Below are 16,044 nucleotides of genomic sequence, written 5' to 3'. Positions count from 1 at the left end.
TTTTACCCTGATCCATTCCTTTAACTCTTAAACCTGATTATCAACCACATCTTATTGCTGAGATAGAGAAGACAGATCAATAGCTGGCATTATGAGGCCCATTTACTGTAAATTTGCTGCCATGCACTGATATTCATCACAATGTAATTCTAATTTCAACCTTTTTTGTGACTAACAGATAGGTCAGTCTAGTGTGTGTCAGTCTAGGGCTGGCGGAGTCTAAAACTCTCTGTAAAACTGATATTTTACTTAACTCACATTTTACATTTTTAACTACAGTTTCTGTTGTTTTACCCCGAGGTCCTTCTGATGGAAACCTGTTTACCCACCCGAGGTTAAGGAATGAAGTCGAGACTGCCAACAATGCTGCTCCTGCCGGATGTGACGGGTTCTGGCGTCAACTCACTACAGACTTTATTACAGACTGGACTGAATAATAACTCTATTATTATTTATTTATTTATTTATTTATTTGTTGCTAGTTATAACTTTTAGTTCATTTAATTCTGTGTTTGTATGATTTGTGTAAATCTTATTCATTTAAAGTATCCTCCAAACCACCCAAGAAGGATGGGCCCTGCTGAGTCTGGTTCCTCTCAAAGTTTCTTCCTGTAATTTTAAGGGAGTTTTTCCTTGCCACTGTCGCCCTCGGCTTGCTCAACAGGGGTTTTTGTATCAGTTGGTCCTGGATTTTGTAAAGTTGCTTTGAGACAATGTCTATTGTAAAAAGCACTATAAAAAATAAATTTGACTTGACTTGACTTGTGTGTGTATGTACTCGGGGTGTGTGTTGCCCTTCAAAAACTGCTCATAGTGTATTCCTGCCTTATGCATTTCGCCCTGTTTCTCAGTGCAATAATAACAACAATAAACATGTTAGTGTAAATAAATACCAATAACAACAGTTTATTACTGCTAAACTGTATTGCGTATGTCAAGTCTGCTACACTGTTGTGTGGTATTAAGTATTAGTAGGCTATTTGCTCCAGAACCCACTGTGACCCTGACAAAGATACAGCGTGTCAGCGAAAATGAACGATGCGGCGCTAGGACCACGCGGATCGAACTAACCCATGCTAAGACTGACACGCGCGCGTAAAAAACACACACACAAAGACACAGCGCTCTCTCTCTCTGTGTGTGTGTCATTGTCTCTCACCCTCTCTCTCTCTCTCTCTCTCTCTCCCTCTGTGTGTGTCATTGTCTCTCACCCTCTCTCTCTTTCTCTCTCTCTCTCTCTGTGTGTGTCATTGTCTCTCACCCTCTCTCTCTCTCCCTCTGTGTGTGTCATTCTCTCTCTCTCTCTCTCTCTCTCTCTCTCTCTCTCTCTCTCTGTGTGTCATTGTCTCTCACCCTCTCTCTCTCTCTCTCCCTCTCTCTCTCTCTCCTTCTGTGTGTGTCATTGTCTCTCACCCTCTCTCTCTCCCTCTGTGTGTGTCATTGTCTCTCACCCTCTCTCTCTCACACTGCGCGCAGAAGTAAAGTGTTAACTAGAGCAGTGCAGCGCTCAGTGGATCCTCAAGGGCGCTGAAGTGATCGGGAAAGTTGATGAACACAGAACTGCTCGGACAGCAGCGGACTGGATGTTTGTAAAGCTGATCGGATCAGCTGGTGGTCTGTATATGATGGTACAGCGGTGATCAGCCAGATCTGGCACTGATCAGACTGTTCGGGCAGCATGGCATCTAAAGCCGACTGTGCGCTCTTAGTTTTGCGTGTTTTGCTGATGCTCTCCACCTGTTCCACTGACAGTCTGTCAAACCAAGGTAAGAGTCTCCAATACTACGTATATTGTGTTATTTGTGGATGCTTATTATATAGATAGATAGATAGATAGATAGATAGATAGATAGATAGATAGATAGATAGATAGATAGATAGATAGATAGATAGATAGATAGATAGATAACCTTATTAATCCCATAGGGAAAGTCAGTTATTACAGCAGCTCAAGATACATTAAAGCAAAAGTATTAAAGTACACAATTATTAGTACAAAGTACAAAGTATTAAAGAACACAAGTAATGTTGTACACCCTATGTAATTAAATAAATACAATAAAAATGTAGTATGTAATATAAAAACTTTAAAAGTATCCTGGCAGTAAATATTGTTAGATGAGATATGTAATATGTAATATACTGTTGTAAAGTGTTCATTGCAGTAAATATTAACAGATGTGTAATATAGTCTTTATAAACAGAGTGCTAGATCATTCTCCATGAGTCTAACTCAGTATATATATATATATATATATATAATATATATATAAATAACATGTTGTAAACCACCAGGCACCCTGACTTCATATGAAAAAACAGCAACTTGAGCAGGACTAAACTTACTTCAAACACTTTTACTTGTTGATACTCTGTGATAACACATTCATTCATTTTACATGAACCTCCAGGTCTTAACACAACATACACCCTGGGCAAGGCGAAATCTTACTCCCAGGTGGAGTTGGCTCAGTGGCGCCTCACAGCAAGAAGGTCCTGGGTTCGATCCCATGGTGGGGTGGTCAGGGTCCTTTCTGTGTGGAGTTTGCATGTTCTCCCCGTGTCTGTGAGGGTTTCCTCCCTGTGCTTTGGAGATACAAAATTGTCCATGACTGTGTTTGACATTGAACTTGTTAATTTTGTGTAACCAGTAACTACCTGTTCTGTTATGAATGTAACCAAAGTGTGTAAAACATGATGTTGAAATCTTAATAAAGAAATACATACTTACATCCAGGTGCAATTAGAAGCAGCCAGTCCTCTGTATGTTGTTTTAAGGAGATAGGAGGAACCAAAAAAACCTGGAGGAAACTAATGAGCAGACAAAGGGAGAACATGCAAAAGCATGTCCACAGGTGAGGATTAGAGCCATGCCTTTAGGACCCATGTTGCTGGGCAGAATCAACTCAATTATTTGTGTCACCATGCATACATAATGTACATCATTCTATTGTTAATACTAACTGCATCTTTTTGAGCAGGGGCCACTGGAAAAAAATAACTCCACATGGGGAGAACATACACAAGTATCAAATCAATGACCCAAGTTACCCCCACTGTCCCAGCTGTATGACCATGCTGTCTTCTTTCAAAACAGTACAAGTTCTTTAAAACTGTTAAGGGTGTGGTGGTACAGCATGTAGTACTAATGTCACACAGATTAATGTTTCAGGGATCAATTTTGCTAAATTGTAAAAACACAACACCCTATAAAGTGCATCAATCCACAACGCAACACATTCACTTTCTCACGTACAGTCACTGGATGAAATCCACAGTGATATGTGCCCATTCCAAAACCATGGGCATGATTATGGAGTTGCCCCCTGTTCTTGCCACTTCTCCTGGAAGACTTTCCACAAGATTTTCCACAACTGTATTTGTTGGAATTTGTGGCCATTGAAACAAAGAGCATTTGTAAGTTTATGTACTGATGTTTAAGAAGAAGGTATGGCTTGCAGTTTTATGTTCCAGTTCACCCCAAGGGTGTTCAATGTAGTCAGGGTCAGGACTCCACACCAACATGCCTAATCATGTTTTTATGAGTCTTGCTTAGTGCACAGTCCATTTATTTTTGAAATGGGATTTCCAACAAGCTCATAGACAGGTCATAGTATAAAAATATTTTGACACCTGACCATGAGCTTGACGGACATCCCACTTCAAAAACAAGTGATATTTAAATAGACTGACCTTGATGTGATCTTTTCAGCGATAATAACAGCCATTCTTTTGTGAAGGCTTCTCACAAGACTTTGAAGTATGTCTGTGGGAATTTTGCCCATTGAGTCAAAAGAGCATTTGTATGGCTGGGCACTTGATGCTGGTCAAAAAAGCCTCAACTGATGTTCCAGTTCATTCCAAAGCTGTTCAGAGGGGCTGAGGGCAGAACACTTGAATTACTTTTAATAAAACAAGGTGTTCTTCATGTCTTATTAGATCTGGCTTTGTGCACACAGGCACAGTCATGCTGGAACAGGAAAGGGCCTTTTTTAAACTGTTTCTGGAAAGTTGGAAGCATATAATTTCCAATTTCAATATTAAGGAAATTATATGATTACATTTGTTACACCAAATTACACCAATTATTGTGGAAACACATTCATTGAAAAATTAGAAGGGGTACCAGTGTAAACACCTCTAAGCAATGAGTGTACCTGAAACACCAGAACTCAATAAGCTCTGTCCCGGGGGTCTATTTAGAAATTCTGGCCATGTAGTGTATGTAGAGTGACAGTAGAGTGTATAAAGAGTAACAAACATATAAATGTGTCTAACTGAATGGAGCTGGAGATTGTACTTCAAAGGAGGTTATTGTCTCAGGGTCTAAGAGACTGAGTTTGGGAACCACTGTTCCACGTCATTTGTATTTTAACGTCATGTTTTACACTTTGGTTACATTCATGACAGAAATGGTAGTTACTCGTTACACAAGATTCATCAGTTCACAAGGTTATATCGAATACAGTCATGGACTTGCATGTCTTAGGACTGTGGAAGGAAACCGGAGCACCCGGAGGAAACCCACGCAGACACGGGGAGAACATGCAAAGTCCACACAGAAAGGACCCAGACTGCCCCACCTGGGGATCGAACCCAGGACCTTCTTGCTGTGAGGCGACAGTGCTACCCACTTAGCCACCGTACCGCCCAGTCCTCGTCATTTAAAAGTTGGTTTAGGGTTAAATTATCAATAGGATCCTACTAAATTTACAGGAAAATGTGCTTATTTTCACGTACCTCATTTTTCAAATATCACAGATTTCTATCTTTTTTTTTTAAAAAGGGCCACATTTCATGGCAGTTATTAAATTTCACTCATAAATTAAATGATAGAATAAATGGAGGTACAATACACAGCACAGCCTACCTTAAGGGTTGAATGTAAAACTAGAACTTTCGGCGATGGTGTGAGACTTTCTCAAATATGAAAATTAACGATTGTGTCTCGACACCCTCTCCCCTGCGTCCACAGAACTGGTTGGGAGTTTTCAAAACTCAGTTACCCGAGTAGTGTTTTTAGCTGCTTTAGACTTCAACATCTTGACATTTTGAGTAAGTGATTGCAAACTGATTAATTACCCCTCAGGATTGCTAGGACCTCCTCATATTGCTCATATAACGCTACACGAATGGAAAATGTTAAATTGCTAAACACAAACCTTACATTTAGAATTTCACAGCAAAATGCATATTACACGGAAAATGGCTAATTTCTGGCCTTTTTACAGGCCTTTTGGTCTTCACAAAGGCACCAGTTGTATCTGTAGCTTTAGAGGAATGAGCAGAGCTTTTTATAAAACGCTTTTCATTTTTGCCAGCTGTGATGACGTCAGGGAATTCCCCCTGTTTAGACCAGCAAAGAGTGGTGTTACATTTTAGTATATGTACAATGTCAGTAACATAATGCTTGTTTGGAGGAAATGTTTTTATTTATTGCTCAAAACGGGGAAAGCATCCTGAAATATTAAATAAATAAAGGTGCATTTGGTAGATTTCTGCATCTAGTGGTTGCAACGTGAACTACAGCAGCAGGCCATTTTTTTCTGCCATTTTTTAAAATTAAATTATGGTGGCATAAAAGGCCACCATATGTATATTTATATGTGACTAGGAGGAAGAATGTAAAGACTGTATTTGCTTTTATTATTTTCAATCATTCATTCATTCATTGTCTGTTTTACTACCACTTTATTATGGTCAGGGTCGTGTTGGGTCCCAGACCCTTCTTGCTGTAAGGCAACAGCATTACCCCCTGTGCCACTGTGCTGCCCATTTCCAATCAATTATTAAGAATAAATTATAAAAATTTATGATTTAATTTTGGTTTGAGCTAGACCATTTCCTGCCCCAGCATGACTATTCCCCATGTGCACTAAAAGAAGATCCATAAGTTTGGTGTGGAGGAACTTCAGTGACTTACATAGAGCCCTGACAACCCCACTGAACCTCTTTGGGGTAAATTGAAATGTTGTTTGTGAGCCAGACTTTCTTGTCATTTCCTTGAGAAGTAAAGGCAGTAAAGTGTTATAAAACACAGTGTTTACAGTTTTAAAATTGGATGTCAGGTGATGTCAGCTGTCTACATGTTGTTAACCAAATAGGGTATTTAATAAAACAAAATGAGTGAACATATTTAGATTGTTGGACAGTTACTTGACATGTTTGAAAATCAAATCCCCCACCAGTGTTGATTTGCCTTTTCTGTACTACTGTGGCTCATTAAGCCACTACAGCCTTTATTGGTATGTATTTGTGATTGTGTTTACCTTACTTACACTTGCATTGATTGCATAGTAGATTAGTTACGTGCCTAAAACCAATGCGCATAACCTGATGAGATATTTATATCTAAATTTAACAAGTGCATTTTGCTGCATTGCAAGTTCAGGTCATTTTATTTATTCATACATGAATGGTATTAATAGCTTGAATGAAGCATTCATAAAGGCTTACTGAAAGCATTATCAGCACTGACATTTCATCCGTGAATTAAAATCGATATGGCTCACCTTATTTAGCCATTGTAATTATGTGCAGCCAAAAGACTAAAGAGTAGGATGCTAACGATGATGATTACAGGCTGCATTGACAGACATAATAGAGTCATCATTGTGCTGCTGACTCAATCAGCTGGTAGTGCACTCTTTTGCCAGTGTGGTAAATAAATCAGAGTAAAAACATCATGTGGCAACCTGTAGGTATCTTTGTTAGATGTGTTTATAAAAAGGTAACAAATCCTGTTTAATGGGGAACTTTGGTCCATAAACTCACAAATGTGTTTAATAGGGTAGAGGTTAGGTCTCAGAACTGGCAACTGGAGTTGCTTCACACATAACTATTCAAACCATGTCTGTACGGACTTCTCTTTGTTCACAGTGGCGCAGTTTTGCTGGGAAAGGTTGACTATCGTTGCTGTTAGCAATAAGTATGGCTTGAACTCAATATGGTATCTTTAGCTATTCAGTGTACATGTAATGAAAGCAGTAGAAGACTTAATAGAACATACTCCACAAATGCCAAAATTATTACCTAAGTGACTTGTATTCTGCACAAGATTAAAAAAAAATATTGGATGTCAGACAGCCAGTTATTTCTAGAACTAAACAGTATTTTATAAGTAACAATGAACTAATGTCACTTAATTGATTAATCTTTTTTATTTCTAAAAATTAATTTAGTCTATTTTTTATGTTTTAAGTTAGAGTATGTTCAGGTTAGAGGCAAAGTTAGCTATCTTATCTACCATATGAACATTTTGGATTATGAGCGATCTTTTTCAACTTAACGTACGAACAAATTTCGTATTACGAACCGAAATTCGCGAAACACGTGACGTCACAAACAAGTTGACTCTGACTCTATATATATACAGTGAGCGAACACTCAGACAGCGAACAGTGTTTTTCAGGTGTTTTCTTTATATTTTGTAAAATTCAATATTAAAATGGCCCCAAAGAATGTGCAGAAAAAGCATAGTGGTGAGAAAATTAACAAATCTATTACTATCTGTTACTCCTGCCAGTAGCTGTCACTGTGTTTCAGACAGCGGGGATAGTGAGAGAGAAAATAAGGAAATCGTAAAGTATTTTTTCTTTCGTGCAATTACACCTACAAAATACAATACTATTGAAATAAAGAAGGAAATAATAGAGACATATGAGAGTTATTGTTGTTTCTGGTAGATACATTTAATAAAAAAATAGAAGGAAATGTATTATGGTGTATGGTACAGCACACGTACTGTACTGAAATGTGATGTGTGTGTTTTTATGTACAGTACAGTATTACGGTGTATTATTGTTTATTACAGGAATGTACGTATATTCTATCATTTAAGATTTAAGGGGAAATATACTTGTATTCATAACAAAAAGACAGTTTAAGACAGAGAGGTTAGGTAAGGGGGTGGTTTGGGAGGTCTGGCATGGATTAATTCTATTTACATTATTTCTTACGGGAAAAATAGGTTTAACTAACGAACATTTTGACCTAAGAACAGCCCTTTGGAACCAATTACATTTGTAAGTCAAGGGTCTACTGTATTTAGCTTTATAGGTTTAGTCTAATTAGAATTATTTATTTGATTAATGATGGAAACAGTACGTGACAAATTATCTCCTCTTTTCTCTGTCCTTGTTTTTCCTCTCTGTCCTCCTTAATGTCTTATCTGTCTCTTCTGATCCTGTACACACTGGAGGCATTAGTGGGGGTTCATTAGTGCATCTTTTTTATATCTGCCAAACATTCTGGTAGTTATTTTGTGTGGAAAGAAAACTCATGGGAAGAAAATAATGCCACCTGGTGAGAAACAGGGAACAGAAATTGCAGGAAGTGGTGACCCCACTTGGATGTTTCGGGCTAATTAAGGGGTAATTAATCTATTTTGGGCTGAAGCCTGACTGTACGAGCAGGTGCCTCTCCACATACCCGGAGGTGTGATTGGAAGAGAATGGAGCTGTAGTGTAAATACAGCACAGAGTTTACAGAGTTTATTATATGCGCTGTAGGAGTAGGAGGTACAGTATATTAGCAGAAGACTGAATGCAAAGCTTTTATTAGCAACTGTCTGGAATCTTTGTGGGTTTTCTGTACCACTGACTGCCTAAATCTGAGGTCACACAGTGCTTGAGGTATTTAAGACTGAGTTTACTGGAATACATGAACTTAAAAGAGTATTATCAACCCGGTTCATCTTGTTCCTAAACCCTTACCCTGGATACCAATATGTCACAGGATAGACTTTGAGGTAGTGTGGGACCAGTAGATTTGTCAGGTCTGCTACGTAGATATGAGCCAAGAAAAGTGTAATTAAAGCACTTTTCTTAATTTATTTTTTTAATTATTATTATTTTTTAATTTGTTCAATTTATTTTCTTATAAATATATTCTTTGACCATGTTTTAATATTTTTTTCATATTCTTTGTTTTAATCATGTCTTTTTTCATATTTTTCTTTCGTCTTTTTAATTCTTATTTATTACCTTTGTAGTTTCTAATTTGTAAAGCACTTTGAATAACCACAGTGTATGAATGGTGCTATATAGTAAACTTGCCTTGACTTTCCTAGTATCCATTGCAAAGCTGTGGTCAGAGTGTCTGACCTGTTACTGGAACTTGGCGAGATACATGTTTTCAGTTATAAATGTCTGTTAAATACACCGATTAGGCATAACATTATGACCACCTTCCTAATATTGTGTTGGTCCCCATTTTGCTGCCAAAACAGCCCTGCAGCTGTGATGCACTGTGTATTCTGACACCTTTCTATCAGAACCAGCATTAACTTCTTCAGCAATTTGAGCTACAGTAGCCACACGGGCCAGCCTCCACTCCCCACATGCATCAATGAGCCTTGGCCGCCCATGACCCTGTCGCCGGTTTACCACTGTTCCTTCCTTGGACCACTTTTGATATTGACCACTGCAGACCGCGAACACCTCACAAGAGCTGCAGTTTTAAAGATGCTCTGACCCAGTCGTCTAGCCATCACAATTTGGCCCTTGTCAAACTCGCTCAAATCCTTACGCTTGCCCTCATTTCCTGCTTCTAACACATCAAATCTGAGGATAAAATGTTCACTTGCTGCCTAATGTGTCCCATCCACTAACAGGTGCCGTGATGAAGAGATAATCAGTGTTATTCACTTCACCTGTTAGTGGTCATAATTAGGGCTGGCACCGATCCGATACTCTGTATCAGTATCGGTCCGATATTGGCCCAAATCACTGGATCGGATATCGGAAGGAAAAAAAACGTGTAATCCGATCCGATACTGTTGCTTAATGTAAATAACACTAAATGTAAATAAGGCCATTGTTTGTGTGTTAAGCAAATAACAAGATACAACTGCTGTAACAAGGTACATTTTGATGACATCATTAACATGTGCCACTGATCTACAACTCATCCGCAACAGCCATTTAGAAATCAAAACACACACTGATCTACTTAAAAACTTTTAGCATTTAAAAAAATCATCTACTACTGCCACATCTAAAAACACTGCTTAAACATAAAAATCGCTTTCTAAATGATAAATCGCTCACCTGAGATAAAGAAAACCTATCTTGTCCCGGGTTGGAGATCTCTCACATCCTCAACGATTAATCCATTAGTGTTATGAAATAAAACAAACTACACCGTTTCCCATTTAGCCACAGATGTCCCCTTCAAAATCCAGCAGGGTTTTTTAATGAGCGCACCTTTAGCGGAAAATCTCAACTGTGTCAATTCTAATTGGTCCATCACTTTTGATTGACATCCACATCTTCCAATTGTAGACACTTTGGACGACACGCCGTAAAGCGAGATGTGTCACGTGAACAACAGCTCGAATGTAAGTGAAACCAAAAATGCTGCTAAATGTTCTGTGTTTAAGTTAAAATAAAAACAGCAGTTTTGTGTAAGTGTGATGTTGTAGGTTCTGTATTTATTCCTTTAGAATTTTTGTTTTACAGTCTGAGCATTGTTATTTAGATAGCTAGTTTAACCATGGTGCATTGAGACATGTATTATTACTGCTTAGTTGTTTGAAAGGAGACATGATGGTATCGGATTGGTATCGGTATCGGCAGATACTTAGTTTGCAGTATTGAACATAAAAAAGTGGTATCGAGCCAGCCCTAGTCATAATGTCATGCATGGTCGGTGTATATATCTTTAAACCCCAGCCTAAATTAGTAATCCTTTTGCATTTGTCAAAATAGAGCCATTCAACATGCTCAAGGTCCAATAAGGGCATCCACAGTAATTTATTTGCATTTCTATTTAACATTTTGTAAACACGTGTCAGACTCAAAGAGAATAAAAATGCCTGGCAAAAAAAACTATTGACGTTGATTAATGCTGAAAGTGTTTAGTGATTAATAGAGGTTGCACTGTGTAAACGGGACTTACTAAAACAGTTACAACCCTTTTCCATACCTGGAAGCATTCACTTTAATTTATGTAATTAATTGTATTTATTTTAGTAATACCTGTGGCTGAAACAGTTAGATTGATATGCTTTTGTTGTTCCTTTTTTTGGCCGCAAAAGAATGTGTCCACACTAATGTGGCGCAACAGGGGTGTGATAGTCAAAATCAGCACCTACTCACTAAGGTCCACAATTTTGTTTGCATTAGCACCTGTCAAGTGCTGAAAGCCTTACATTTCCTATACCATTTGTTACCTCCTATTTATGTCATGCAAGTTTAACATAAAGATTAGGTTCTGTAGCATTAAATTATATGTTAAATATAAGAGTTTCACAGCACAAGAGTTTACAGAGACCATGTCACATGTTCAGATACTTCTACAAACAATTACTGGGTCACACCAAATTAGTTGTACTTACTAATTTTGTTTACTCAAAACGCATTTTTAACACAGCCAGGGAGTTAGCCTGTTTGCATTTTAAAGCCCTTTCATGCCTGGCCCAGTTTCGCAAAACCATTCTGGTGTTAACATAATCTTAACTGAGAGAGCACCCGAGTAGACACTGTGCCATTTCACAATGACCTTTTGTGCCTCGGTGCCTCTAAAGGCGATCATATTGTGCAAGGCAGTCTAACTGTAATGATGGTAACACATTTAATGACAGTTTCTGTTAACAGAGGTAATCTCATAGAAGGTTTATTCAGGCCCAGATATTACTGCACTGTTGAAGCATGAGGCAGCTGAGCAGGATTTGGGGTCCTGAAGAGATCAGATAACATATCAGACCTTGCCAGACATTGGGTCAGTCACTTAAGCAGCTGTTGAACTGATGCTCATATGTTTCACATATATGAAAGTTGGCTTGATACTTTCTTGGACCTGAGGAGTATGATAGTATTTACTGCTTACATATAAAGTTTTACAAGCAAAACCTTATTTTGTACCAACCCTATGTACAGAAAAGTTGGCAAAATTTGAAAAATGCATTAAATTTATCATAAACGTTTATTTAACTGACAGAAGTGAAAAGAAATAACTCCCTCACCATCTCCCAAACAAAACAGTGGGAAATATTATGCAAAGAAAAAGGCATACATTAATTCTTTGCAAAAACGCTGCAGAGTTCTCTGGGCCCAGGCTCATTTCAGATGGACCAAAAGACACTGGAATTGTATGCTGCGGTTAGAAGAGTTCATATTTCAGCATGGAAATCAAAGTCATGTTCTGTGTGCTAAAGACAATATTTGTCATGGTATGAGGAGGCATCAGTGCTCACGAGATGGGTGAATTGCATATGTTTTAAAAGTACCATTGACATGCTGGTGCATATTGGGATTTAAGAGAGACATATGCTGCCATCCAGGTGACGTCTTTGCCTCGAAAGTATTTTCCTAGGTTATTTGAGCAAGACGATGCCAGGCCTCAGTCCCCCCCCTTTTTTTCACCCATGCTTTTTGCACAGGCGCTTCTATCTGCTAACCAGGGTCCTTACACAGCTTTTGAAGACCCCACCCACACAGTCCGGCATCCCACCCTAGCAGACATGGTGGCCAATTATAGAAAATATTGTCTGCTGTAGGCACTTCCAGTTGTGCCCGCTAGATGGCGCCCAGCTGACCGGTGGTAGAGCCGGGATTTGAACTGGGGTGTTCAGAATCTCAGCGCCGGTGTGCTAGCAGAATATCCAGCTGCGCCACTAACAGTGTGGCTTTATAGACACAGAGTCCGAGTGCTTGACTGGCCTGCCTGTAGTTTAGATCTGTGTTCAGTAGAGTTAACATTTACATTTACATTTTCAGCATTTAGCAGACGCTTTTGTCCAAAGCGACTTACAGTACTGTGACAGTATATTGTCTAAGCAATTGAAGGTTAAGGGCCTTGCTTAAGGGCCAAACAGTGGCAAACTGGCAGTGGTGAGACTTGAACCAGTGACCTTTGGATTGCTAGTCCAGTACCTTAACTACTAGGCCACAACTCACAAATCACATTGATGTTTTATTGCAATTCAAATGTTCCTACTTTTCTGGAAATATGGTTTATATGGTTTTTAATCTTTGAATAGGATTTGACACATATAGACAGATGTAAAGATTGCTGTATAACATCAGGATGCATTTCTATACCTGCTCATATAACAGATTCTGGTTGGTACAACAATGAGTTAAAGAAATACTGGTAACATCAATTAATTGGTCATGTTCTTTTAAATAAGGAATTATGTAGTGTGCAATATATTTCATTTCAACACTCAAACAGGTCATAATGTGATGGACAAAACAGGACCATTTTTCTGGTCTTTATTGCATTCGCTGTAGCTGTCAATGCTTAAAAGTCCCATTATGAGTGTCTTTATCATTGAGCCAAAGTCTGCATCAGTAGCCCATATTCACAAGCTTTGCTCATTATGCGTGCCTAACTCTATTATCCACAAGGACATATAAATGTAATCTGCTGAACAGCCTGAAAGCACGGATGAGCAAGTTCTGATGCCCTGAGAGCTTCTCTTTGCTCTTCATTCATAGCGCTAGATGCTGCAATGAAGAGAAATCGCTTCTTATTTCAGAACTGACTGTAGCCAAGACTGCAGTCCTAAACCACCCTGCAGGGAAATAGAGACAGCTGAGGAGAAAAAGAAGGGCTGAAATCCCAGTGGAAGTAACCAATCACCCAGTCATGTAACACATTTTCTTCTCCATGTACACAGTTTCTTAAGCACAAGGCTATAGAATGCTACAGCTCAAAGTTTCAAGGTTCTTCATTTAATATGCCAGCCTAATCAGGTTTTGCTCAGTGGAGCAACATAAGAAGTCCTCATATGGCAGGATGTTGTGCGTTCATCATTGCAAGACAACGAGACAGCCAACTTAGACAACACTTGGTGTTTCAAATGTGCAGAATTTTAGCCAGCTAGCATCTGTCATGTCAAATGCAACAACACACACATGCATTATGTCTTTTGGTGGTGGTTGTGATGTTTTATTACCCTATGAAATATCCTTATGTTTCCCATCAAGTTCAGTTTTATTTTTACCCCCAATATGAAAATGTACAGTACAGTAGACCCTTGACTTACGAATGTAATTGGTTCTGAAGGGCTGTTCTTAAGTCAAAATGTTCGTTAGTTAAACCTATTTTTCCCATAAGAAATAATGTAAATAGAATTAATCCGTGCCAGACCTCCCAAACAACCCCCTTACCTAACCTTTCTAATGTCTTAAATGGTCTTTTTTGTTATAAATACAAGTATATTTTCCCTTAAATCTTAAATTACAGAATAGACATTACTGTAATAAACAATAATAAACAACAATACACAGTAGTACTGTACTGTACATAAAAACACACACACATCACATGTACAGTACAGTACGTGTGCTGTACCATACACCATAATAACTTGTAATGAGCATGCGGTCTGTAACTATGGTGATATTATGTGATCATGTCCTCACGTCATCACTTGGCGTTGGTAAGATGGCGGACGTAGTACGTCGGGGTGTTGCGTGCATACTGCACACTTCTGAAAGCGCGTACTTCTTTACCGGCCGAGCGGTGCGTACTTCCTCGAATCTAGTACGTACTCTGTAGGTATGCGATTTCAGACGCAGCTTACTTTACTCAACCGAGTTCCTTCTTCTCTCTCACTCACTGTTCCCTCTGTCTGATACACCGTGACACCTACTGGTCTTTGCAGCTTCTTTTTGGCCATTTTAATATAGAATTTTACGAAATATAAAGAAAACACCATCCGCTGTCCGAATGTTTGCTCACTGTATATATATACAGTGTATCACAAAAGTGAGTACACCCCTCACATTTCTGCAGATATTTAAGTATATCTTTTCATGGGACAACACTGACAAAATGACACTTTGACACAATGAAAAGTAGTCTGTGTGCAGCTTATATAACAGTGTAAATTTATTCTTCCCTCAAAATAACTCAATATACAGCCATTAATGTCTAAACCACTGGCAACAAAAGTGAGTACACCCCTTAGTGAAAGTTCCTGAAGTGTCAATATTTTGTGTGGCCACCATTATTTCCCAGAACTGCCCTAACTCTCCTGGGCATGGAGTTTACCAGAGCTTCACAGGTTGCCACTGGAATGCTTTTCCACTCCTCCATGACGACATCACGGAGCTGGCGGATATTCGAGACTTTGCGCTCCTCCACCTTCCGCTTGAGGATGCCCAAAAGATGTTCTATTGGGTTTAGGTCTGGAGACATGCTTGGCCAGTCCATCACCTTTACCCTCAGCCTCTTCAATAAAGCAGTGGTCGTCTTAGAGGTGTGTTTGGGGTCATTATCATGCTGGAACACTGCCCTGCGACCCAGTTTCCGGAGGGAGGGGATCATGCTCTGCTTCAGTATTTCACAGTACATATTGGAGTTCATGTGTCCCTCAATGAAATGTAACTCCCCAACACCTGCTGCACTCATGCAGCCCCAGACCATGGCATTCCCACCACCATGCTTGACTGTAGGCATGACACACTTATCTTTGTACTCCTCACCTGATTGCCGCCACACATGCTTGAGACCATCTGAACCAAACAAATTAATCTTGGTCTCATCAGACCATAGGACATGGTTCCAGTAATCCATGTCCTTTGTTGACATGTCTTCAGCAAACTGTTTGCGGGCTTTCTTGTGTAGAGACTTCAGAAGAGGCTTCCTTCTGGGGTGACAGCCATGCAGACCAATTTGATGTAGTGTGCGGCGTATGGTCTGAGCACTGACAGGCTGACCCCCCACCTTTTCAATCTCTGCAGCAATGCTGACAGCACTCCTGCGCCTATCTTTCAAAGACAGCAGTTGGATGTGACGCTGAGCACGTGCACTCAGCTTCTTTGGACGACCAACGCGAGGTCTGTTCTGAGTGGACCCTGCTCTTTTAAAACGCTGGATGATCTTGGCCACTGTGCTGCAGCTTAGTTTCAGGGTGTTGGCAATCTTCTTGTAGCCTTGGCCATCTTCATGTAGCGCAACAATTCGTCTTTTAAGATCCTCAGAGAGTTCTTTGCCATGAGGTGCCATGTTGGAACTTTCAGTGACCAGTATGAGAGAGTGTGAGAGCTGTACTACTAAATTGAACACACCTGCTCCATATGCACACCTGAG

At 39.3% G+C, this 16,044-nt stretch overlaps 1 protein-coding gene across 1 annotated transcript in view; it reads left to right on the top strand.

Moving 5' to 3' along the window:
• Positions 1-1,681: 1,681 nt before the first annotated feature.
• Positions 1,682-16,044, top strand: part of LOC134321802 (disintegrin and metalloproteinase domain-containing protein 12) — a 186,850-nt gene continuing 172,487 nt past the window's right edge. Inside the window, exon 1 of the mRNA XM_063003625.1 lies at positions 1,682-1,766. Coding sequence (XP_062859695.1) covers positions 1,727-1,766 — 40 coding nt within the window. The 5' untranslated portion in view covers positions 1,682-1,726. The remainder of the gene's footprint in view (positions 1,767-16,044) is intronic.

This window comes from Trichomycterus rosablanca, chromosome 10 (assembly GCF_030014385.1).
Source record: "Trichomycterus rosablanca isolate fTriRos1 chromosome 10, fTriRos1.hap1, whole genome shotgun sequence".
NCBI classification, from domain to species: Eukaryota; Metazoa; Chordata; class Actinopteri; order Siluriformes; family Trichomycteridae; genus Trichomycterus; species Trichomycterus rosablanca.
This window is presented reverse-complemented; position numbering and strand designations above follow the sequence as displayed.